The sequence below is a fragment of the Aspergillus sclerotioniger genome (assembly GCF_003184525.1).
Source record: "Aspergillus sclerotioniger CBS 115572 chromosome Unknown BO94scaffold_3, whole genome shotgun sequence".
Lineage (NCBI taxonomy): Eukaryota > Fungi > Ascomycota > Eurotiomycetes > Eurotiales > Aspergillaceae > Aspergillus > Aspergillus sclerotioniger.
In genome coordinates, this window is record NW_020290993.1 from 110,897 (window position 1) to 134,121 (window position 23,225).

Here is a 23,225-nt window from a genome sequence, read left to right on the forward strand (position 1 = left end):
ATGAGCTAGAATCATCTACTTCAATGAAGACTGTCTTCACAAGCTTCCATATACTTAATAGAGCTCTTCAGATGCATGAAAACATTCTTCAGAAGACCTTTGCCTGGGTGTATAAATAACCATTTCCTCACCTCGACAATACTAGATAACATTTATCCCATCCCCCTCCACTCCACTAACCCTCCCATCCAAAAGAACCTTATGCACGCCAAGCAGACGCGACCATTCCCCAGAATCCAGATACTAGTATCTGATACCTCCATTCCAGCCACACAAATCCGGCCATAAAGATATCATATCACACCCGCGCCTCGAAGTTCAAACCGGAAGCGCTCCGTACGTACGCCATAAGCGCACCGTTCATGTCACCCACGTGTCCAAAGCTACTTACATCCCCATAAGCATAATCCATATACTAGTAGTATGTATGCCAAACGGAACTCTATTCCGCACTATACCATCCTATCTTTCCCACCCAGAAACCACCAACCAAACCCCCAAACAAAGCACAAAGCACAAGGCACCAAAATACTACACATACTATTCTCCCCCCCATCCAGCACCTATCTACATAGTGCATACTTACATACAAAATAGCATCTAATACTCTCTACATGACTCTGACTCGCAAGCCACCAACCAGTGACCACACCCCCTACGTACGTCGTAGATACCTGCTCGCTCGACGCCCCTGATCAACCGGATCTAAACCACACGGGGAATAAATCCCAGCCGCGGCGGCTAACAGTGGGCTTGAGTGGGGGGGGGGGGCTTCGGATGGAGACTGCGAAAGCGTGAAACAGAGCCTAGCCGCCAACCAGCCAGCCAGCCAGTCGGGCTAGGTAGCCTACCTAGCGGCTTTCGCTTTTTGGGATTTTGACAGTTGGGCGTAAGCGGACAAGAAATTTTGGTTTAATCTGATTGTTTGTTTGTGTTTCTGCGCTTAATATTTCTTGGGGATGGAGATTATGGGCTGATTGTTTTGTGAATGGAAGGTCAAGATGGGATGTGTGTGGGCTTCTGTGCCTGTTGTCGTGGGGCTCCCGGGTCGAGATGTGGGCCGGTTTATGCCCGTATGGGGTTATCAACTTATTATTAATGCTAACTGCTAAGGTCTAACGGGCGGCGGTGGTCTCCATCCGAGGCGAGGCGAGACCAGGCCGGAATCCAGACGGGGGAACGATCGCTGGTCATTTTTCTTCTTTATTGTATGGTGAAGCGAAACTTAACAAACGGTGTACCTAAACTGAATTGTAGAACCACGGATAGACGCCAGGGGGGCGGGAAAACCAATTCAAGCGCGGGTTCGTGTAAACCAACAGGGATGGGATCGGTCATTAGGCAGATATCATGCGGGGAAAAAGACGTTAATAAGATCAATTTCATCAGGTTAGAGCATGGGGAAACAGGAGAAAGGAAATCCACAGGAAATTAAGAAAAAAAAAAGAAGAGAAAAGGACAAGGGAACAGAAGATATAAAGGCAAAGTGAAGAAGGTGCCGGGAGAATGTGATGTCCAACAAACACCGCCGTACAATGTCCATGACCCCAGGTGCCATTCCTAACAACGTCCCTCTTGTGTATCATCTCCAGGAGGCTAAGTAACAGACAAAAAGAGAGTTCAAGACCGTTCAATTATCACATCACATAAATAAAAGTCGTTGCGGTTGACGTGTCACACATTCCCCGATCTCGTGGCCTCTTAACAGCATCCCTGCTTGGTCTTCGGGTCCTCCGACTCGTCAATCCTCACCATATCGCGGCGGTCGCCCAGGACGGTCTGCCCGGCATCCCCACCATCCAGAGCCTTGCTGGACACAATGCGGTAGATTTCTGGGTGAAGAAAAAAGTGTCAGTATGACGAAGCTCATCCGGAGACCATAGATGGGCAAGTCTCACCTGTCAGAATGTTTTGGAAAGCAAGCTCGACGTTGCTGGCGTCGAGAGCGGATGTCTCGATGAACGAGAGGTTGTTCTCGCCTAATAGCAGGTCAGCATCTCAAAACTCTGGGACCAGGGGAAGGTGTCAGCAAAAGGCCCCCACGTACTTGCAAACTGCTTGGCCTCTTCCGTGGGCACAGCCCGCAGGTGCCGCAAATCACTCTTGTTACCGACCAACATGATCACGATGTTGGAGTCGGCATGATCGCGAAGTTCCTTCAGCCACCGGTTGACATTGTCGTAGGTCTGGTGCTTGCTAATATCGTAGACGAGAAGAGCACCGACGGCACCACGGTAGTAAGCGGAGGTGATGGCACGGTAGCGTTCCTGACCAGCAGTATCCCAAATCTGCGCCTTGATCGTCTTGGAGTCGACCTGGATCGAGCGGGTAGCGAACTCGACGCCGATAGTGGACTTGGAGTCCAAGTTGAACTCGTTGCGGGTGAACCGACTCAAGAGGTTGGACTTTCCAACGCCGGAGTCTCCGATTAGGACAACTGTTCAGAGAAACCCACCGGCGGTTAGTCGTGAATCGCGGCAAGACAACCGACGCCGGGGCAGAGGGGAGCGAGCGGCGACAGCGCGGAGGAGGGAAGTGGCAACTTTACCTTTGAACAGAAACTACCAGGTCACCCGTTAGTTATCCCGAGCTTGGCAAAGGGGTGGAAACCGGCAGAAAGAGGATACTCACATCGTACTCGTCGTTAGCCATGAGGGGTGGTTGTGAGAGCTCGCTTGGCTTTATTACAGGTAAGATTGGGTGGACTGGGAAGGAAGTCGACGTGGCCGAGCTGGGGGAGGTTGGAGGCACTGGAGACAAGCGAGTCTTACTTTCTGGGGGAGGAGGGGCGCAACAATGGTCAGTTAGGTTCGAGAACACGGATCCGAGAGAGAAAAGTACCGGGGTAGAGGAGGGGGGTAGCGAACCGAGGGGGATTTAAATCGACGGAGTGAAGGAGATGGGGCAGCTTACCTGTGGAGAGGGTAGGGGGAGGCAGGCACTCGGGGCAAGGAGATTAGGAGGTTATCCAGACTGACTTTCTCCCCTACGGATTCCCGTCCGTCGTCGCAGTGCCGAGTGCCCTGCCACCCCTTCGGGTCTAGCGCGGGTCACGTGGTGCGCTGCAGGTCGGCGGCGCCAGGTTCCAGTCAGTCCCTTCCAGTCCCCCCATTTATTGATCAATAATTTAAGGTGTCCTGCTGGGGAGATCCGTTTCCAACCCGGACAACTTCGTCAGGGGCCCTGAGTCTGTGTGCGTGTGCGTGTGCGCAAGTCCTTGTTGGCCCTGCAGCTCTTTCGCCGGGTTTCCCGCCATTGCCTGCCTGTGGATCTACTGTGTGTACACTCGCCTCACTTGCGCTTGCATGAGCAATTGTGCTTCCGGCAAATACCTGTTGGCTTGACTCCCTGGTTGCTACTTACGGCTCACCATGCTATATTTGGTGGCCATCCTGTAGCTCGATTGGCATCGTTAGGCTTGGCATCTGGAGTGCTCCGCCCTACAATCCTTCTCGCCTCATCTTCACATCTTGCCATTGATTCTGGCAATGACTGAGAGCCAAGATGAGAGTGACGATGACATCTCCATCAGCTCGACAGTGGCCAGCCCGCAGGCCTCCGAGTATGAGGTGGAGGCTATTCTAGCCGAGTGCAGATTCCCAGATTCGATGAGGTATCTGGTCAAATGGGCCAATTACCCGGAATGCCGAAGCTCATGGGAGCCCGTGGAAGCCTTCTCTACGGATGAGACCCTTGACGACTGGGACAGGACCAAAAGAGAGATTGCAGCAGGAACGCGTGAGGCGTTTGACGTAGCCAAATGGGAGCAAATGATGTTGAAAGTCGAGGAGGAAAGGCAGGAGAGGCAGCGCAGAAGAAAAGCCAAAAGGAGAAGACTCGGCTTATTGGCCGACAACGATACGTCTCAGGCCATGAACGATAAAAGCAAAACTCAAAGTTCTTCCGGCAGCTCCCGCGTGAGTAAAGGAACGCCGCAAAGGACGCTCTCTGATCACACGCCCGGCTCCCGTGCGATGCTCCTTGGGAAGCCAGTACGGACAATTAAGCGCATTATACCGAAGCCGCCCCTGGTTATGTTTGGAAGTGGCCAGAAGCCGGGGCCAGCTGGACCGCGCGCTACAAAGACGGCCCAAGAGACGGACCCGAAGTGGTTCTCGCACCTGTCCACCAGGTGGAAACATGAGAAAGCCAAATTTAGGGAGCCGCCTCCCGATATCACTCAACTGGAGCTTGTTCGTCCATCGGAGTGGCCATCCAGAACTGCTCTACCCGTTCCAAAACCTGTGCCTCGTCATGTCACCCCGTCCCCTGATCGAGAATCGAACCAAACTGGGACGGACCAGTCTGTTTCTCACACGGAAACCGATACCTCTAATGACGCTGCTCGCATAACTGCCAATGCTAACTCCAGTCCGGCTATGATCCCAATGTCACCTCGTAGAGACCGCAGCCAGCCCAGTCGTCTCAATGAATCGGGTGGAGATGTCATTCCCAACCTACCTCGGAGGCAGCCGGGGCCTCGTGCCAAACTCATAGCCGGCCGTTTCTGTAATCCATTCGAGGTGCTAGTCAACATGTATTATGGGCCAGACAAAAAGGCCATTGGGCTTGCTAGATTATGCGGAGTTAACTCCCTTTCTGCCAAGAATCTGATCCACACCAAGGACGGGCCCTATATCGAGGTCTGGTTCCAGCATCTTTGCACTCTGGAAGATTACCGGGTCCTCTGCCACAACGCGGTAAGTGCCCCTGCCTGATGATTCACACCCCGATCCCAGCCATTAATTTCACCAAACACGTCAGGCCCAAAATCGCACCTTTTGTACTGGGTGGATCGAGGGGTTCAATGACACAGAGCCCAACGTTTACCGTATGGCACAAGAACTTGACCGAGGCAGTCTTATGGCAATCTTCCCGGGCTACGAGACAAGCAACGTGTTAATCGCTTTCCCATCCAATTCACCAAAATTCCAGTCACTCGGCTACATTCCCAGAGCGCATCCAGATATTTTCCTCAAGATCATTGTGCGGACTCCCTTGGAGTCTCTTGCATCTATTGAGAGACTTCACTCTCGGATAGGAGCCAACGACTGGAGATCAGACTTTCACGGTCCAAACTCTCACGGTCCAGACACCCCCGTGAAGGATTCCCCTCGCTGCAAAGTCCTGGAGGATGAACCCGATGCGATAGAGGGCAAGACCGACTCCTCACCTATGCCATTATCACCAATCAGGCAAGAGCCAGAATCGAAACAAGATCCCTCTCTCGATAGAGCTGATGCCATCAAGCGAGAGACTTCAAACAAACCCTTGGAGCTAGTCTCGACCGAAGCAACAGGTCAAATCCCGACCGAAGCAGTAGATTCAGCTGAAGATCGTCAAGCACCAGGCGAACCGATGGACATCGATCAGCAGCAGAGCTCCGCTCCAGCGGCAGGTGAGCAGCAATTAATATCGGCCCTAGCTACAGCCGATCTCAATGCCGTCTTTAAAAATTCGTTTGGGGCATCATATGAGGCGCTGGTGAAAGTCAATTCCGCAGAAAAGGTACAAATGGCAGAAGCATTCTATCTCATGTTCGGTTCTGAGACCCTTCAACAAGAATTCCTGACCCTCCAAGCATGGCTCAATCTCCACAATCCCGTTATATACTCTTCTCACCAGGAAGGCGACTGGGAGAAATTCGCACGGACCGTCGGCGTAGGGGTTGTTTTGGTATGTCCTACCTTCTGGAGACGTTAGAATGCACCAAAAAGCTAACGCAAGTAGTTCCATGAGAGTTTTGTTGACTTTCACACCTTACCATTCTTCAAGAATCTCATCAGCAAGCCATTCAACTTCTGGAGCGTTTCTTTAAATAAACAACTCGAATATGCCGAGCGCCCGTCGCACTTCCAGCGCATTTTCCCACATGGCGGGGTTATTCTGATAACAGAAGATTTCATGCTTGGGGAGCCAGATGGAACCATAATCATCCTGGCGTGGTTCAATGACTGGATAAAGAAGAAGTTCCCCGGCAATTGGAAGATCATGTTCCGCCCCGCAGTTATGGATTGGCTCTTGAAGCAACCAGAACCGGCGGACGAGTCAAAGCATGGAATGTACGTTACCCCCCCCCCCCCCCGCGCGTCACAATGTCAACAACACCGGACCTGAATATCTCTAACCGAAGACCTGTCTCTAGATGGCTCACAATGTACCGTCTCATCTTGCAATCCTGCACTCCGTCCGCCTACGATACTACATCCGGTGAGGTCTTGACCGGTGCCACCGATGATTACTTTGAAAGCAACGCCATATCCCCTCCCAATATCCCTGACTACGGCTCCCGCACCGAAAAAGACAACCCCGATATCCCCAAAGGACTGACCCAAGACCAGCGCAACACAGATCACCTGGTCGAATTCTTCGCCGGCTGGGGCTTGGTCAACCGCCACCGGTACCGACGGTTCATCGTTCTGACGCGAATGAAGCCCCTTCCCAGATGGGAGTCATGGCAACATATCGAAATCAAATACGGCGCCAAGGATTTCATGAAGACCTTCAGGGTGGATTACAGACACTACTGGTCCAAACTGAACTCCTCCTCTATCAAACCAAGCACCACCGGAGAATCTAAAGCCCAACCCGCCCCTTTCACCCCTCATACACCCCGGGCTCATGCCCCTGCCCCTGTTGCGTCTGGCCTCGGTAATGAAACGGACGGGACGAGGTATGCTCGATTGCCTGGTTCCAAACTGCCCTCGTATCCGGAACCGTATCGTTGAATATAACAGGGAGCATGTGGATGATGGCCGTTTTTCTATTATAAAGACTATGGTGTCATTGTTGTTTCGGCATTGGCGAAGAATATGATGATTTTCTGGTTGGCCTTCTGCTTTTTCTTGTCTCAATACCCAATGGTGGAACTCTGTTGCATGGTATATACCACTCCTTGTGTGATTACTATCTACTATTGTGCAGTAAACGATGTATGTGAAGTATGTCATGATATTGACGAATGGGACTCCTTATGTGAGTGAGTTGACCATACAGATAGACAGAAATGGAACAACGTAGATACTACCATGGTTGGTAAGTAAACGAGGTTAGGTATCAACACCGCTAACGCCAGGGACCAATCGCTCAATGAAAAAACGGCACAAGGGGACTAAATAACCTACTACTATGCGTCAGGCTTCCATATTTACAGCAACAGTGAAGCCCACCGTGCCTCAATACCTAGAAGCCAGCCGACTGAGTACGGAATTCCCGGAAACTGGCGATCGGGGGAAGTTCATCCGACGGCTGTGTTTTGGCGCTCTTGTCCCTACCCTGCTCGGCTTTTTCGCGGCGGATCTTCTCCTCCCATTTGCTTTCCTCGGCTGCGATCAGGGAGTGAAAACGGCCGCCTTGGCCGCGTGCGAGATAGACGGGCTTCTCGTTGCGCTCGGCGACAGATTCTGTGACGAGGACGAATTTCACGCTTGAGCCCGGGGTCTCGAACATGGCGTCGCTGAGAATAGTTTCTAGCTCGGTGCGAAGGGCACGGGCTCCGGTGCCCATTGTGAAGGCGTTGGCGGCGATTTTGTGCAGGGCTGGAGTGGTGAAACGGAGCTCGATGCCCGAGAGGTTGAATAATGTAGTGTATTGCGCCAGGAGCGAGTTGCGGGGTTCGGTGAGGATCCGTACAAGGAGAGGAGTGGTTAATGTGGAGAGGGCGGCGGTGACTGGTACACGGCCTACTAGCTCGGGGATGAAACCATAGTTTTGTAGGTCGGTGGGATTGAGAAGATCCAGGGCGTTGAAGTATGTTGGCTCGCCGTCGGGTGACCTGGAGGAAGCGGAAGTGAAAAAGGGGAGATGTTTCTTGTATAATGCCTCTTCCTCTGATCCTGGTAGTATGGGGATGGGCTGGTTGCTTCCGGGGTTGGCTTCTCTCGACCGGTCGTTCGTGATAGTTGAGCCCCGTACGGGTTGGCCAAAGCCGATCGACCCGCGAGAGATTCTATCCATGACCACTTTGTGCAGACCGACGAAGGCGCCAGAGAAAATGAAGAGAATGTTGTCCGTGCGCACGTTATAAACCTCTCCTTTTTGAGGCGCGTTCCCTCCATTGGGCGTGTACGGAGAATTTCCAAGAGGGTTGTTGGATGGGAATGTATTGGGTGAACTGCTGACGCGAGGTGCGCTCCTTTCTTGTTTCGCTTGTATTTGCACGGTTGTGCCCTCGATAAGCTTCAAGAGGGCCTGTTGCACTCCTTCGCCGCTGACATCCTTCCCGTGACTGACCTTTGCTGCTGAAATCTTATCTACCTCATCCAGGACGATTATACCACGCTCCGCCTGCTCAACATCATAGTTCGCAGCAGCCAGAAGCCTGTGGACGCATACTTCTGCATCCTCCCCAATGTAGCCGGCCTGCGTGAACGGGGTACAATCGGAAATGCTGAATGGTACGGACAGTATCCTCGCTAGTGTCTTCGCCATAAGCGTCTTTCCGACACCGGAAGGTCCCAACAGAAGGATGTTGGACTTCTCCAATTGTAATGCCGACGAATCATCGAGTTCAGGCTGCGCCGACGGGGGAGGCAATGTGTCTGTTTCGGAGGGTAGTCGGATGGTTTGCTGCTGACCTGGAAATTCGTCTGGTTCAAGTTTAGCGGGGTTTGTGAGATATAACAGGCATGATCATGAAAACAACTTACCCTCGACCGGATGGTGTTCAATTGCTTCCTTGCGCGCACGCTTCGCTAGTAACGCTGCGTTTTCCTCTTCGCGTCTTTGTAGCTCTTGTACTCGTTGGTAATGATTGAACACGGCAACACTAAGTATCTTCTTTGCACGGTCCTGGCCGACGACAAACTGGTCTAGGTATTGCTTCAACGTTCTGGGGGTCACCCGGGGTGCTCCGAAAGCCGGAGCTGACGCTAGAGGGCCGGCCGTAGGGAGGCCCGGTTCATAGCTGCCAGTCCATGGCTGATTCGTGAAATCCGAGCGATCGAATTGGGACAGCGTAGGAAAAGTGGTTGACGAGCTGGTGAATCCACGGCGGACAGGGCGGATCTGCGGCTTCGGCGCATGCCGATAGCGGACGAGGGAATTGCGGTGCGCCCTGATGGGGCCACGGGCCTGGATAGGCAACCGTAGCATGACCACGGACGATGTTATCTTAGAACGAGGGTGATAGACGTGATACGGGAAAGATCGAGGGAGAGATGAGTCCGCAAGGGAGGAGAGGGAAGAGGAAGGTGAGGAGACCGTCAAGGACCGTCAACTCCGACGGCAGCAGATAAGATGCAATACAATCAAATCGGTCGATAGCTTTCCCCGCAGCACGTGATGCTTATCACCGACGATATCCGCGCGTGACGTGGTCTGAAGGGAGCAAGTGGCACGATATTATGGCGGAGGCGGACTTGTTCTAAGGAAACCCTTTCGACGATGTTCTGACCTCCTTTGTGCTTCTGAGATTCCGATAGTCAGGCAGCGAGGTCTCGTGTTTCGTCATCCGGATACTCCAATTGCGACGCACGGTGGCGGCCCTTGCGGGCCCCGATCGTCATCCCCATCTCTCCCAGACCCCGACCTCGCTAATGGGAATCTCCGTCAACTTCAGTGATGGTCAATCTCGGGTACATATTCAGAACGTATCCAAGTACTACAGCTGAGGATTTCAAAGAACAAAAGACCCAGATTGGTCAAACACGTTAAACCTTTCATATACTTCTCCGTTATTGCTGCCGTTCCTGTAAGCGAGGGTAAGGTAGCCTACCCAAAGGAAGCATTGATCTAGTGACAACAATAACGATACCCATTGACTGAAATTCCTATATTCTTCCCGTAAGCCGTCTTTCGCGCGGCAAACGCGGAAGACTCAGACCGTGCATACAGCTCTAGCCATTCGAGCGGTACCGCTCCCATAGCCACGAGAATTCTGTGACCCTGGCTGCCGTCTTTCCGGGTGAAATGTGACTATTTTCCCGATCATTGAAGTATCATGTAAATGTCGTAAACCTATAGCCCTCGATCACCCGATGAACAACAACTCAGGGTGTCAACTGATTGAGGGCCAGAGGCAAGGATTCTGACCACGGGACTCAACATGGCACCCGGTCGCGAAAGCAAATGGTTGCAAGTCGAGAAAGCCTCCTCCCAAAATGTCGGAAGGATTGAGCGTACTGCCCTCGAAACACATCCTTCTATAAAGCTTCAACATGCTAGCTGCTTGTTTTGAAGGCGGGCTGCTGCTCCATTGTCTGAGATATGAAATTCCGCAATGCTGCCCACCGGTTGGAAGATGAGCTTGCATCTGTATTCGATTCGACATTGGCTGGCGCTGTTGCCTGCATGCTCGACATCTGGGCCATATTTTTTGCGAACCGATCCCGTTCCACCCGTTCCAGCTTCTCTCTACGCTTCATAGCACCGGGCCTATGCTGCAAAGTCTTCTGCTTGATGATATTGACCTGTTTGCTGGGATCGTTGACGTCGGCCTCAGCGTCTGGAAGGGCATCGGCCAACGAGTCAAGGGTGGCAAGTTTCTTGGAGGCACGCCGACGCTTTGACTTCTGAGAACTCTTTTCTATTCTGGATACGAAACTGGCGTGCTTGATCAAGCGCTTGTCCTTCTTTGTGGTGCGAAACTCATCGTCGAAGAAGCTTGACTTGGTCGAGGGAAGAGCGCCTTTGCCACTTGCGGGCTTCTTGACAGATCTAATTGGAGCCTACGTAATGAGTTGACCGACATGGTAAGAGAGTGTACGCACATGTGAAGGAATGAGAAAGCTTACCATGATGATTTGCGCCGTTTTGTTGCCAGGCAAGACGAAAAGACTTGCATGTGCTCGCGGGACTGATTCTTCCTCGATTCCGATAGTTTTGCCCGACTAGTCCGGATCCGCACTAGTCTCAAATCGAGGCGGGCGCCGGGCGCTGAAACAGGAAGGCCCGTGGCTCACCGCCCAACTGACTGCGATTTCCAGTTCCGAGGTTAGGGATTCCAGGGCCTGAGGCACCAGCCTACTGTGGTAGACTGGTACAGGGTAGTATTATGGTGGTTTAGTCAGAAATCCGTGGACTCTTCAAGGCCGTCTTCAGTCTGACAGTCACAGATCCCTCGCGGCTTTGTCTCAACGCTGACCATTCGGGTTCCATCCTGTGCTGCTCCAAGGCTGATAAGAACCTCAACAGTGGGGACCCAGCAAGGCACTAGTCCAGGCTAGGCCAACGTAGTCCAAGGCCACCCGAACTTGATCGTCATCTTTCCATCAGTCGTTCCTCTGCTCCTGGTCCAGATTTTCTCGGGAGGCAAAGATCCACATTCACGGGTGCCGAACCCGCCTTTTTATCTTGCACTCGCCTGGCACTTACATCAGGGAACCACCGCCTGACTCCCGGTTCAAGAAAGATTGCCATCTTATTCGCGACATTGCATGTGGATGCTGTCCCCAGCGCGCCTTTTATCTCGCCGGACGTGCCCTCCCACCTCGAGGACAATTGTGATTCTACCTCGGCCCCAGACCCCCTATCACCTCCCCTCTACCCCATTGAGTCGGGAATTCTCGCCGCGTCCATCACTTTCGACGATATTTAAGCCCCGGGGCTCCCTCGCAGTCCGCTACTTTTCGCATAGCCGTTTCCGACCCTCGAGCAATTGCGCCAACAACGAAGCAACAATGGGCTCCCTCGGACCGTATCAGCGCAAACACAAGGTTACTGTGGTCGGCTCAGGAAATTGGTATGTGCAAGATGGCTGTTTAGGACTTTATCCAATGCCGCAGTGCTGATGGATGTAAAGGGGATGTGCAATCGCCAAGATAGTTGCGGAAAATGCCGCCAGCAACCCTGCGGTCTTCGAGGAGAAGGTAGAGATGTGGGTGTTTGAGGAGAAGGTTGAAATCTCGAAATCGTCTCGGCACTATGATCCCTCTTCGCCACTCTGCCAAGGCCCGCAGAACTTGACCGATGTGATTAACCAAACCCATGAGAATATCAAATACCTGCCAGGAATCAGTCTTCCTCCCAACTTGCATGCTAATCCGTCGTTGGTGGACGCAGTCAAAGACAGTACCATCCTTGTCTTTAACCTCCCCCACCAATTCATCATCAAGACCTGCGAGCAAATCAAGGGTAAGATCCTGCCGTATGCGCGGGGGATATCCTGCATCAAGGGTGTCGATGTGAATGAGGAAGGTATTCATCTTTTCTCTGAGACCATTGGCAAGATTTTGGGCATCTATTGCGGTGCCCTGTCTGGCGCAAACATTGCGAGCGAGGTTGCCCTAGAAAAATGGTCCGAGTCAAGTATTGCCTATGATCCCCCGCACATGGATTCCAAGGCTCCGTCTCCCAATCGCTCTCCTTCCGGGTCGACCGAAAGTCTCGTTCAGTTTGAGCACAAGGATGTTTCGGGCCAGCTTTCGAGAGTGAAGCTGCAAGCATTGCCATCCGACTACCCTCCTGTTGACCACGCTGTCCTCAAGTCGCTTTTCCATCGCCCGTATTTCCATATCCGTGTGGTGAGTGATGTTGCTGGCGTTTCCCTTGGGGGTGCCCTCAAGAACGTCGTCGCTCTCGCCGCCGGCTGGGTTGATGGCATGGGATGGGGTGACAACGCCAAGGCTGCCATCATGCGGGTTGGTCTCCTGGAGATGGTCAAATTTGGTGAAAAGTTCTTCGGGGCCACTATTAACACTCGGACTTTTACCGAGGAGAGCGCAGGAGTTGCCGATCTGATCACCAGCTGCAGTGGTGGTCGTAACTTCCGATGCGCGAAGCTCAGCATCGAGAGAAAGCAACCGATCGGGAAAGTCGAGGAGAGCGAACTGAACGGCCAAAAACTTCAGGGCACTTTGACTGCGGTTGAGGTCAATAACTTCCTGAAGAAGCAAGGCCTTGAGGACGAGTTTCCCTTGCTTACTGCTGTCTACCGTGAGTGACCCAGCTCTTCGTTGTGCCAAACTCATTATATCGCTGACCATGAACAGGTGTTCTCGAGGGCACTATGTCTGTTGAAGATATTCCTTCATACATTGAGCGGTAAATGAGACCTGTTGAGTTCTTCCCTTTGTCTATGTTCGGGTTATTAATTTACGGGAATCGGTTCCTTTCGTTTTAAACAGAAAGCCGGAGTCTATATCGTACCTGGGAACCGGGCGGGTGACCAGCAGTGGCACCAGCCAGGCCGTTCTGAGCGCCAGGTTGTGAAGGGGGTAGGGTTTATGCATACCCCTCTTTTGTTTTCTTCCCGTTTCTTTCTCCGGCCGCCTTGTTTTCATTTTGATGATGATCATTATTTTTGGGCCTGTTGGTAGGTATTCTTTGTCAAGATTTCTCATGCACATAGACCGATGATTATAGACCGCAATGACACCGAAATGTCTGAACCTTTCCCTTGTGTGATCTCATTCCCAGAGTAATAACCACTGCTGCTTATGTTCCTGACTGCCTGGTGATCATCATGGCGTGAGGGGAGACTGTGCGGAGGCCCGAGTTCGTGACCGGGCCGTTCCAGCCCGTTCGGCGGTTCGCTGGCTTTCATGATGTCAGTATTCCCGCGGGGTTGCGTTGCCCTGACCCCCAGGAACAACAAATCTTGCTCGGGCTCTTTCTTTTCTCTTCCCCTTAAATCACCCGTCTCTTGCTATCACTACACTCTTTCACTCGGGTCTTGGAAAAGACTCACCACCTTACCTTTCGTTGCTTGGTCGGTCTAGCCGGCAACCCCCAAAGAACAGGGCCGCTAGACTCGCCATCGAGAACCTATCTATCCCTCAGTCTGGTCGAAGTTCTTGCTGGACGATCTTTCGCAGAGCTTTCGAATCCATCAAACCTCACAATGTCGTCTCCACAGCAGGTTTATCTGCTGCCTCTGAAAGACGATGGCTCGCCGGATGTGCCAGGGGGTTATCTGTACCTCCCCCCTCCGACCGATCTGCCGTACCTGCTTCGGTTTGTCATCGAGGGCAGCAGTTCGATTTGCAGAGAGGGCAAGCTTTGGGTTAATATCCCCGAGAAAGGCGAGTCTTTCAGTCGCTCTGCTTTTCGAAGCTTCAGGTAAGCAACATGAGTAGCCTCGCCCTCATCAGCAGCTGACGCCTTGAGACGGAATTAGCCTATCCCCCGACTTCAACAAGAATATCCAGATCGATGTTCCTATCCTCTGTGCTGGCTCTTTTGCCTTCTATGTGACGTTCTCTCCTCTTCCTGAGTTCTCAGTCCTATCGACCCCTGCACCAGAACCGACACGTACTCCCACGCATTATATCGATGTCTCGCCAAGGTTGACGCTTCGCGGCCAGGACCTGCCACTCAACGCTCTTTCTATATTTTCCGTCATCTCTAAATTCATGGGCCAGTACCCTACGGACTGGGACAAGCATATCAACGGTATTAGCCAGCGTAATTATAATATGGTACATTTCACGCCCTTGATGAAACGCGGAGCTTCCAATTCACCCTACAGTATCTTCGATCAGCTGCATTTTGATGACGCTGTGTTCCCTAATGGTGAAGACGATGTCGCTCGCTTGATTGCAAAGATGGAAAACGAATACGGGCTCCTGTCGCTTACAGACGTTGTCTGGAACCACACTGCTAATAACAGCAAATGGCTGGAGGAACACCCGGATGCTGGCTACAGTGTCAAGACTGCCCCATGGCTTGAGGCAGCGTTCGATTTGGATACTGCATTGTTGAAATTCGGAGATGACCTCCAGACACTTGGCCTGCCCACCGAGTTCCAAACGGTGGATGACCTTATCACCGTCATGAACGCCATGCGGGACCATGTGATCGCCGGCATCCGACTATGGGAATTCTATGTCATCGATGTGAAGGCTGACGCACGAAAAATAGTCGATCAGTGGAAGTCTTCCAAGGATATAGATTTGACTGGTGACAAGTGGTCACAGCTCAATCTTCAAGACTACAAAAACTGGACCTTGAAGCAACAAGCGAGTCTCATCCGTGACCATGGCATTCCGACCTCGAAGCAGGTTCTGGGGAGATTTAGCAGAGCAATCGACCCCCAATTTGGAGCAGTCATATTGACGGCGCTTCTTGGGCCCCAAAAGTCTCCGACTTCTGATACAAGTGTAGTCGAGAAGGACCTATCCAAAATACTCGACGAGGTCAATCTTCCATTTTACAAAGAGTATGACGCAGATGTCTCGGAAATCATGAATCAAGTCTTCAATCGAATCAAATACCTCAGGATTGACGACCATGGACCCAAGCTTGGCTCCGTAACAGAACGGAGTCCTTTGATTGAAACATACTTCACGCGGTTACCTCTGAACGATGTCACCAAGAAGCATGATGAAAAGGCATTGGCACTGGTGAACAACGGCTGGATTTGGAACGCCGATGCTCTGCGGGACAATGCTGGGCCTGACACCAGGGCTTATCTGCGGCGTGAAGTAATTGTCTGGGGCGATTGTGTCAAGCTGAGATATGGTAGCTGCCGTGACGATAACCCATTTCTTTGGGACTTCATGACAGATTATACCCGTCTGATGGCCAAGTACTTCTCTGGATTCCGCATCGACAATTGCCATTCGACACCACTGGTAGTCGCGGAGTACCTGCTAGATGAGGCCCGAAAAGTCCGGCCCAATCTCACCGTTTTCGCGGAGCTTTTCACCGGCTCAGAAGAAGCTGATTATATCTTTGTCAAACGTCTTGGCATTAATGCACTCATTCGTGAAGCCATGCAGGCTTGGAGTACTGGAGAGCTCAGCCGTCTTGTTCATCGTCACGGAGGCCGCCCAATCGGTAGTTTTGACCTCGACTTGCCATCTTCGGGCAGTAGCCACGCAATAGCCTCTTCGGGTATTGACACCGGCAAAGAAAAAGTTGCCCACATCCGCCCTACGCCAGTTCAGGCCTTGTTCATGGATTGTACTCACGATAATGAGATGCCTGCGCAGAAGAGGACTGCGAAAGATACACTACCAAATGCTGCTTTAGTGGCAATGTGTGCCTCAGCCATCGGAAGCGTCATCGGTTATGATGAAGTATATCCCCGTCTTGTGGATCTCGTCCACGAGCATCGACTATATTTCTCGGATTTCTCAGAGTCCCCCAAGATCGGGTTAGACACGCTTAATGGGGGTATAGGCGGCATCAAAAGGCTACTCAATGACCTTCATACCAAGATGGGCGTTGAAGGATATGACGAGACGCACATTCATCATGACGGGGAATATATCACTGTTCACAGGGTACATCCCAGAACACGGAAAGGTGTTTTCCTGATTGCGCATACAGCATTCCCTGGGCAGGATGGTAAATCTATCCTGGCGCCTACACATCTTGTTGGTACTCGTGCCAAGCATGTTGGGACGTGGACCTTGGAGGTAGATGCAAATGAAACTACCAAAGACCGGGTATTAGCGGACAAGTCCCACTTACGGGGGTTGCCTAGCCGAGTCAGCTCGATTGAAGGTACCACAGTCGAGGAGAGTGGCAAAGATACTACCATTTCTGTGCTGGATTCGTTTGTTGCCGGGTCTATTGCCTTGTTTGAAACATCTATGCCAAGTGTTGAACATGCGACTGGGCTGGACAATTATATCACTGAAGGCGTTGACCATGCATTCTCGGACCTCAGCTTGGTTGACCTGAACTTCGTCCTTTACCGCTGCGAAGCGGAAGAGAGAGACTCGAGTAATGGTCAGGACGGAGTATACAGTATCCCCAACTACGGCCCCCTGGTCTACGCCGGTCTGCAGGGCTGGTGGAGCGTTCTTGAGACCATCATTAAGTACAACGAATTAGGCCATCCACTGTGTGAGCACTTGCGCAACGGTCAGTGGGCCCTGGATTTCGTTGTTGGTCGCCTGGAGAAGTTGGGACAAAAGGAAGAGCATCCTGCTCTCGACAAACCAGCTACATGGCTGCGGGACAAATTCCAAGCCGTTCGCGAACTACCAAGCTTCCTTTTACCCCGGTATTTCGCCATCATCGTTCAAGTGGCCTACAACGCTGCCTGGAAGCGCGGAGTCCATCTTTTGGGACCACATATACAGAACGGACAAGAGTTCATTCATCAACTGGGTATGGTGAGTGTCCAACAAATGGGATATGTAAACTCAGCCTCGTTATGGCCTACAAAGAAGGTACCGAGTCTTGCAGCCGGCCTACCGCACTTTGCAGTAGACTGGGCAAGATGCTGGGGCCGCGATGTGTTCATATCGCTCAGAGGCCTTCTTCTCTGCACCAGCCGATTCGATGATGCCAAGGAGCATATATCTGCATTTGCCAGTGTTCTCAAGCATGGCATGATTCCAAACCTCCTCAGCAGTGGAAAGCTCCCACGCTATAATTCTCGGGATTCTGTATGGTTCTTCCTACAATCTATCCAGGATTACACCGAGATGGCCCCAGATGGTCTAAAGATCTTAGACCATAAGGTCCCCAGGAGATTTCTTCCATACGATGATGTGTGGTTTCCGTTTGATGACCCGAGGGCTTACTCGCAACACTCGACAATATCCGAAGTGATACAAGAAGTATTCCAGCGACATGCGCATGGACTTTCTTTCCGAGAGTATAACGCGGGGACTGACCTTGATATGCAAATGAAGCCTGAGGGATTTCAAATTGATGTTAAGGTTGACTGGGAAACAGGATTGATCTTCGGGGGTAGTCAATTCAATTGCGGGACATGGCAAGACAAGATGGGTGAGAGTGAGAAAGCCGGGAATAAAGGTGTGCCCGGGACACCACGAGATGGGGCAGCCATCGAAATTACCGGACTTTTGTATAGCGCTTTGACATGGGTTGCAAAGCTGCACGAACGTGGTCTCTATCAGCATGATGGTGTCGAAACTGAAAATGGAAAATCCATCTTGTTCAAGGATTGGGCATCGAAGATTCGGGCCAACTTTGAGCGCTGCTACTATGTTCCTCTAGACCCGAAGGAGGATGCTCAACACGATATTGATTCCAACGTGATCAATCGACGAGGGATCTACAAGGATCTTTATCGGTCTGGCAAGCCATACGAAGATTATCAGCTTCGGTCCAACTTTCCTATCGCCATGACAGTCTCCCCGGACCTATTTACTCCTTCCAAGGCGATTGCTGCTCTTGCTCTTGCAGACGAGGTTCTGGCTGGTCCGGTAGGCATGGCCACCCTTGACCCATCCGACCTCAATTACCGCCCGGACTACAATAACTCAGAGGACTCCACCGATTTTACCACGGCCAAAGGCAGGAATTACCACCAGGGCCCTGAGTGGGTTTGGCAACGCGGGTTTTTCCTCCGCGCGTTCTTGCATTTCGATCTAGCTCGCAGGACGACTCTGGCCGAACGGACAGAGGCTTACCAACAAGTAACTCGACGCTTGGAGGGCTGCAAGCGAGCTTTGCGAGAAAGCCCATGGAAGGGTCTTACAGAGCTAACGAATAAGAACGGTGCACACTGTGCAGACTCCGTATGTCTTCATCCCCCCTTCAGTCTGTTTCTACCAGTCAATTGATTGTTGCTAACTTGCGCACCTTTGTAGTCGCCTACGCAAGCATGGTCAGCTGGATGCCTGCTCGATTTGTATTATGATGCATCAAAGCATTCACAGGCCTAGAGAAGATAGTATTGCTGGGCGCCCTGTCGCCCTTTAGCTATAGTCATCATGAGTTCAGGGTACATCTTGCTTAGGTTCTAGATAGATAACGAACATATTTCTTGCTCCGGTGGTCCTGCGTACTGTTGTGACTGAATGAATGGATCGTATGACACCGGAAGTATCCCACTTCGCGTCGGTCGGCATAAAAATATCGCTGAGTCAGCTGCGCGCACAACTCATCACCAACTGACTAGGCGAGACGAGACTAGGTACTTTTGAGTTTGGGTTCGTCAACATGAGTTTTACAACGATGCCCGACGCGGGCCAAATTTGCCGTGCTTAGCGCGAAGATTGCGGTGTAGAGCGCTTGCACTGGGGTCGCCTGACTCCCAAGTTTTGTTTCTCTCGTCGAACCAACATCCTCCAGGTCGCGAGCCCGTCTACTACGTGACCCTGACCCCCCTGACGTCAGTTGTATTTGACCGACGCATCCTTCCCAGCACCAAGGGCCGCGGTTCCATATGCATTGACAACCCGCCCACCATCTACCACCGCCCGGCGCAGAACAGCTGCTTTTCGAGCGCCATGTCTCTTACGCAATCCGCTGCGGCCGCCATGTTGACGGTCGCGGCCGTGGTAGACAGTCCCATTGACGTGCATGAACCTCGATGGGATGATCAAACGAGGGGCCGCGATCTGTACACACAACTGGTGATCAGTTTGATGGTTGGCCTAGGTGCCTTTTTCTCCTTCTGTGTAAGTTTTCATAGTCCGCAATGGACATCAGACGCTCTGACAATGTCTTTCTTCGCATAGGTTTTGCGACCGAAATGGACCGAACTATACGCTGCGCGGCGGCAACAACGCTGCGCGGCTTCATACTTACCCGAACTACCTGATAGTTTCTTTGGTTGGATACCCGTGCTGTATCGGATCACAGACGAGCAGGTGCTGGAGTCTGCAGGCTTGGATGCTTTCGTTGTAAGTTTAATGTTTCGCGGGTCGAGGTCAAAGTTGAGCATTGCCTGACGTAGACCGCGTCTACTAGTTCCTCACCTTCTTGAGATTCGCTATCCGGTTTCTCTCCACCATCTTCTTCTTCGCCTTGGTTATCATCCTGCCGACGCACTACAAGAATACCGGTAAATCTGGGGTTCCGGGTTGGGATGATGACGACGACGACACTCCCGGTGGGGACAAGGATAAGAAGAAGATCATATCGGATCCAAGCTACTTGTGGATGTATGTCATTTTTACATACATTTTCACTGGACTCGCTGTCTACATGCTTATCCAAGATACGAACAAGGTTATCCGCACAAGGCAGAAGTACCTTGGAAGCCAGACCAGCACCACCGATCGAACTATTCGATTGTCCGGGGTTCCCCAAGACTTGGGAACCGAGGAAAAGATCAGGGAATTCATGGAAGGCCTCCGAGTTGGCAAGGTCGAGACCGTTACACTGTGTCGTGACTGGCGTGAATTAGACCGTCTGATTGACGAGCGACTTCAACTTCTGCGCAACCTCGAGTGGGCATGGACCAAACATCTAGGCTACAAACGTGTGAAGGCGAGCGCCAATGCCCTACCACTAATACATCACCAGCCCCGGGGCTCTAGTATCGTTTCAGAGGACAGCGAGCGTATTCAGCTTCTCTCTGAAAATGGACGCGACCATGTGACGGACTATGCCCATAAGCGGCCAACAGTTCGCTTGTGGTATGGACCATTGAAGCTACGGTATAAGATCGTCGACGCGATAGATTATTATGAGGAAAAGCTGCGTCGTCTTGATGAGGAAATCCAAGTCGCTCGTCAAAAGGAATACCCGCCTACTGAGGTCGCTTTCGTCACGATGGAGTCGATTGCCGCGTCGCAAATGGTTGTTCAGGCTATTCTTGATCCGCATCCCATGCAGCTGCTTGCTAGACTGGCACCAGCTCCAGCCGACGTCGTGTGGAAAAATACATATCTTCCGCGCTCAAGACGGATGATGCAGTCCTGGTTCATAACCGTTGTCATTGGCTTTTTGACTGTCTTCTGGTCGGTGCTTTTGATTCCGGTTGCTTATCTGCTGGAGTACGAGACTCTGCACAAGGTGTTCCCTCAATTGGCCGACGCACTGGTCCGGAACCCGCTTGCAAAGTCGCTTGTTCAGACTGGTTTGCCGACCTTGGTTCTCTCGCTGTTGACTGTTGCTGTCCCTTACATTTACAACTGTAAGATGCTTTCTCATTTCATTTTCCACTCAATCTCAGCGCTAATCCATTGATAGGGCTCTCAAATCAGCAAGGCATGATGTCCCGGGGCGATATTGAGCTGTCAGTCATCTCGAAGACCTTCTTCTTCTCTTTCTTCAATCTCTTCCTTGTCTTCACTGTGTTTGGAACCGCGACAACCTTCTACGGGTTCTGGGAAAATCTTCGGGATGCCTTTAAAGACGCCACAACCATTGCATTCGCGTTGGCCAAGACGCTGGAAAACTTTGCGCCCTTCTACATCAATTTCCTATGTCTCCAAGGAATAGGATTGTTCCCTTTTAGACTACTGGAGTTTGGAAGTGTTGCGATGTATCCCATCAACTTTCTTGCTGCCAAAACGCCTCGGGACTATGCCGAGCTATCCACACCCCCTATATTCAGTTACGGGTATTCAATTCCGCAGACGGTCCTAAGTCTAATCATCTGTGTGGTCTACAGCGTTTTCCCCAGCTCGTGGCTGATTTGCCTTTTTGGATTGATCTACTTCACCATCGGTAAATTTATCTACAAATATCAGCTCCTGTACGCGATGGACCATCAGCAGCATTCGACGGGACGAGCATGGCCGATGATCTGCAGCCGAGTTCTTATGGGATTGATGGTCTTCCAGCTGGCGATGATCGGAGTGTTGGCCTTGCGCCGAGCCATTACACGCTCCTTGCTCATTGTGCCTCTCCTGATGGCAACAGTATGGTTCAGCTACTTCTTTGCGCGGACATACGAGCCCCTCATGAAGTTCATCGCGCTGAAGAGCATTGATCGCGAGCGGCCCGGTGGTGGCGACATCTCCCCTTCGCCATCGTCGACCTTCTCTCCCCCATCCGGTCTCGATCGTGATGCTTTTCCGATCCGGATCGGTGGACAAGAGCTGGGGCTGAGACTGAAGAAGTACGTCAATCCAAGCCTGATATTGCCTCTCCATGATGCATGGCTTCCCGGACGCACCATGGTTCCCGACCTTCAGGCAGATTTGGGGGCCAACGAGACCCCAGGCAACGCAGCTGATGAATCTGTCTGAACCTCGGGCCAGCGCGCCCAAGCGTGCTAACTCCACAACTTCGCAGTCGATCGTCCTCACCGATTGCACATAAATCTAACTTTATAATAACCCCTGTTTTTTTTTTTTGTTGCCTCTACCCATCATGATCTACGATGCTATGCCTTTAATGTCATAGATGGCTATGTTCCCACCGGACTTTAAGATCAATGCGCCGGCCGACGTTATGAGTTGCATCCTCACACAGTTACATCTTTACGCCCCAACTTTGTTCTATAATGGTTTCCTTCTCCCTCGTTTATTGATACCAGAGACCTTTACAGGTTTCATTCGAACCATGTATGCCTTTATATCTGCATGTACTATTACTTCATGTAATATAGGGATGATGCCCCCCGTATTCTAGACAATGAATCGCCTGTCTAAACAATCTCCAGATTGCAGTAACAGCCCGACAGCTAGGGTACACCACATGGGATTCCAAATCCCAAGGTAATCAAGCCCCGCGCAACCCACAAGCAACTAGCCCCTAGCCTCGTGTTGTCTAAGACGGGTAGACTCGTTTACAGACCAGACTGTCCTCTGGAATAGCCCTGTCCGATGTGTCCCACACCCCGATATGATTGCTCCACCCAACGATGCGACGTTGTCAGCCACCACCCTCCAGTCGAAGCATGTCCTTTCCCGGCCAAATCCTTCTAGTATAAATCAGCCGAGTGCAAGTATGAACCGGTAGATTTCTTCGGCCCATGCGGGGGAAGTCTAGACTCTTGAGGCTTCTTGATATGATTATTTACCCGAGCGTGTTCTCTGGCATCTACCCTCTCAGGCAGCAAAGTGATATCGGAGAGAAGGGCCCAGAACAGGTTCACCAGGTCAGCAGATGCAGAAATCCGTTACCCCGTACGGAGTACATGGAACGATGTTCGAGAACACATCTGCGCTCAGACCTCGCCTTAGCGCCAGCGGGAGTTGGTCACTCCGTTGTTGGACTTGTTTCCAGTGAAGAATGGGTGGAACTCCGATGCGCAGCACAGTGTTTGGGCTGAAAACATGAATTCCGATAGCACGGACAGTGACACATCCACCCCTGACAGCATACATGACAAATGTGGTGACAAGTCAGCGACTACTCACAGTAGCACTGCATTAGTGGACACTGCGTATTTGTTTTTTCAAAAGTCTTATGGCGTAATGGTGGAGGAGCTATCTTGGAGGAAATCCCGGATAAGAAGTCCGATCAATGAGAGAAGAGACAAAAGAGGGGTGGAGGTACTGTGTAGCTGTTGGGCGAAGATCATGGCCCTGTGCTGTACTACTATTATGTACTATGTACATAATGCAGTGTTGGTTTGAACGAGGTGATCTGATCACACCGTCCTCTGCCTGAGAGATAGGGCATCCCTGCTGGCTGAGGAATGCCGCGATCATCTGACCGATCCCCACCATCCCGCC

At 51.7% G+C, this 23,225-nt stretch overlaps 7 protein-coding genes across 7 annotated transcripts; 4 read left to right on the plus strand and 3 right to left on the minus strand.

Annotated features, from left to right (window-relative positions):
* Window positions 1-1,456: 1,456 nt before the first annotated feature.
* BO94DRAFT_530832 (Rab family GTPase) lies at window positions 1,457-2,774 on the minus strand. Its single transcript, XM_025610763.1, has 5 exons — window positions 2,632-2,774; window positions 2,549-2,561; window positions 2,048-2,437; window positions 1,899-1,979; window positions 1,457-1,832 (listed from the first exon to the last, which is right to left on the minus strand). The coding sequence occupies exons 1-5, from the start codon at window positions 2,650-2,652 to the stop codon at window positions 1,702-1,704; spliced, it is 636 nt and encodes a 211-aa protein (XP_025471694.1). The 5' UTR covers window positions 2,653-2,774; the 3' UTR covers window positions 1,457-1,701.
* Window positions 2,775-3,488: 714 nt separating this feature from the next.
* Window positions 3,489-6,728, plus strand: BO94DRAFT_562657 (putative Chromo domain protein Chp1p; the record flags this gene model as incomplete). The annotated part of the gene is made up of 6 exons (XM_025614307.1): window positions 3,489-3,917; window positions 4,008-4,244; window positions 4,305-4,700; window positions 4,765-5,676; window positions 5,731-6,062; window positions 6,146-6,728. The coding sequence occupies 6 exons, from the start codon at window positions 3,489-3,491 to the stop codon at window positions 6,726-6,728; spliced, it is 2,889 nt and encodes a 962-aa protein (XP_025471695.1).
* Window positions 6,729-7,182: 454 nt separating this feature from the next.
* Window positions 7,183-9,093, minus strand: BO94DRAFT_456670 (putative ATP-dependent Clp protease; the record flags this gene model as incomplete). The annotated part of the gene is made up of 2 exons (XM_025607710.1): window positions 7,183-8,588; window positions 8,649-9,093. The coding sequence occupies 2 exons, from the start codon at window positions 9,091-9,093 to the stop codon at window positions 7,183-7,185; spliced, it is 1,851 nt and encodes a 616-aa protein (XP_025471696.1).
* Window positions 9,094-10,160: 1,067 nt separating this feature from the next.
* Window positions 10,161-10,667, minus strand: BO94DRAFT_455912 (FAM207/SLX9 family protein; the record flags this gene model as incomplete). Its single annotated transcript, XM_025607680.1, has 1 exon — window positions 10,161-10,667. A coding segment is annotated over one exon (507 nt), but the record flags the coding sequence as incomplete, so codon positions are not given.
* Window positions 10,668-10,981: 314 nt separating this feature from the next.
* On the plus strand, window positions 10,982-13,131 carry BO94DRAFT_214401 (glycerol-3-phosphate dehydrogenase family protein). The gene is made up of 3 exons (XM_025606176.1): window positions 10,982-11,680; window positions 11,741-12,873; window positions 12,930-13,131. Exons 1-3 carry the CDS (start codon window positions 11,376-11,378, stop codon window positions 12,983-12,985), a joined length of 1,494 nt encoding a protein of 497 aa, XP_025471698.1. The 5' UTR covers window positions 10,982-11,375; the 3' UTR covers window positions 12,986-13,131.
* A 649-nt stretch (window positions 13,132-13,780) lies between these two features.
* On the plus strand, window positions 13,781-21,791 carry BO94DRAFT_581287 (glycogen debranching enzyme; the record flags this gene model as incomplete). Its single annotated transcript, XM_025615393.1, has 6 exons — window positions 13,781-13,998; window positions 14,057-18,363; window positions 18,940-19,268; window positions 19,329-19,493; window positions 19,561-20,731; window positions 20,788-21,791. 6 exons carry the CDS (start codon window positions 13,781-13,783, stop codon window positions 21,789-21,791), a joined length of 7,194 nt encoding a protein of 2,397 aa, XP_025471699.1.
* A 1,028-nt stretch (window positions 21,792-22,819) lies between these two features.
* BO94DRAFT_530837 (uncharacterized protein) lies at window positions 22,820-23,129 on the plus strand (the record flags this gene model as incomplete). The annotated part of the gene is made up of 1 exon (XM_025610764.1): window positions 22,820-23,129. The coding sequence occupies exon 1, from the start codon at window positions 22,824-22,826 to the stop codon at window positions 23,124-23,126; it is 303 nt and encodes a 100-aa protein (XP_025471700.1). The 5' UTR covers window positions 22,820-22,823.
* Between the last annotated feature and the right edge of the window lie 96 nt (window positions 23,130-23,225).

Excerpts from the sequence above, each read along its gene's own strand:
- BO94DRAFT_530832 (XM_025610763.1), bottom strand. The coding sequence starts at position 2,652 with ATGGCTAACGACGAGTACGAT. Across the intron at positions 1,980-2,047 it reads AGAGGCCAAGCAGTTTGCAA|GCGAGAACAACCTCTCGTTC; the intron begins GTACGTGGGGGC and ends ACCTGCTATTAG. Across the intron at positions 1,833-1,898 it reads TTTCCAAAACATTCTGACAG|AAATCTACCGCATTGTGTCC; the intron begins GTGAGACTTGCC and ends TTCTTCACCCAG.
- BO94DRAFT_214401 (XM_025606176.1), top strand. The coding sequence starts at position 11,376 with ATGTGGATGCTGTCCCCAGCGCGCCTTTTATCTCGCCGGACGTGCCCT. Across the intron at positions 11,681-11,740 it reads GTGGTCGGCTCAGGAAATTG|GGGATGTGCAATCGCCAAGA; the intron begins GTATGTGCAAGA and ends ATGGATGTAAAG. Across the intron at positions 12,874-12,929 it reads CTTGCTTACTGCTGTCTACC|GTGTTCTCGAGGGCACTATG; the intron begins GTGAGTGACCCA and ends GACCATGAACAG.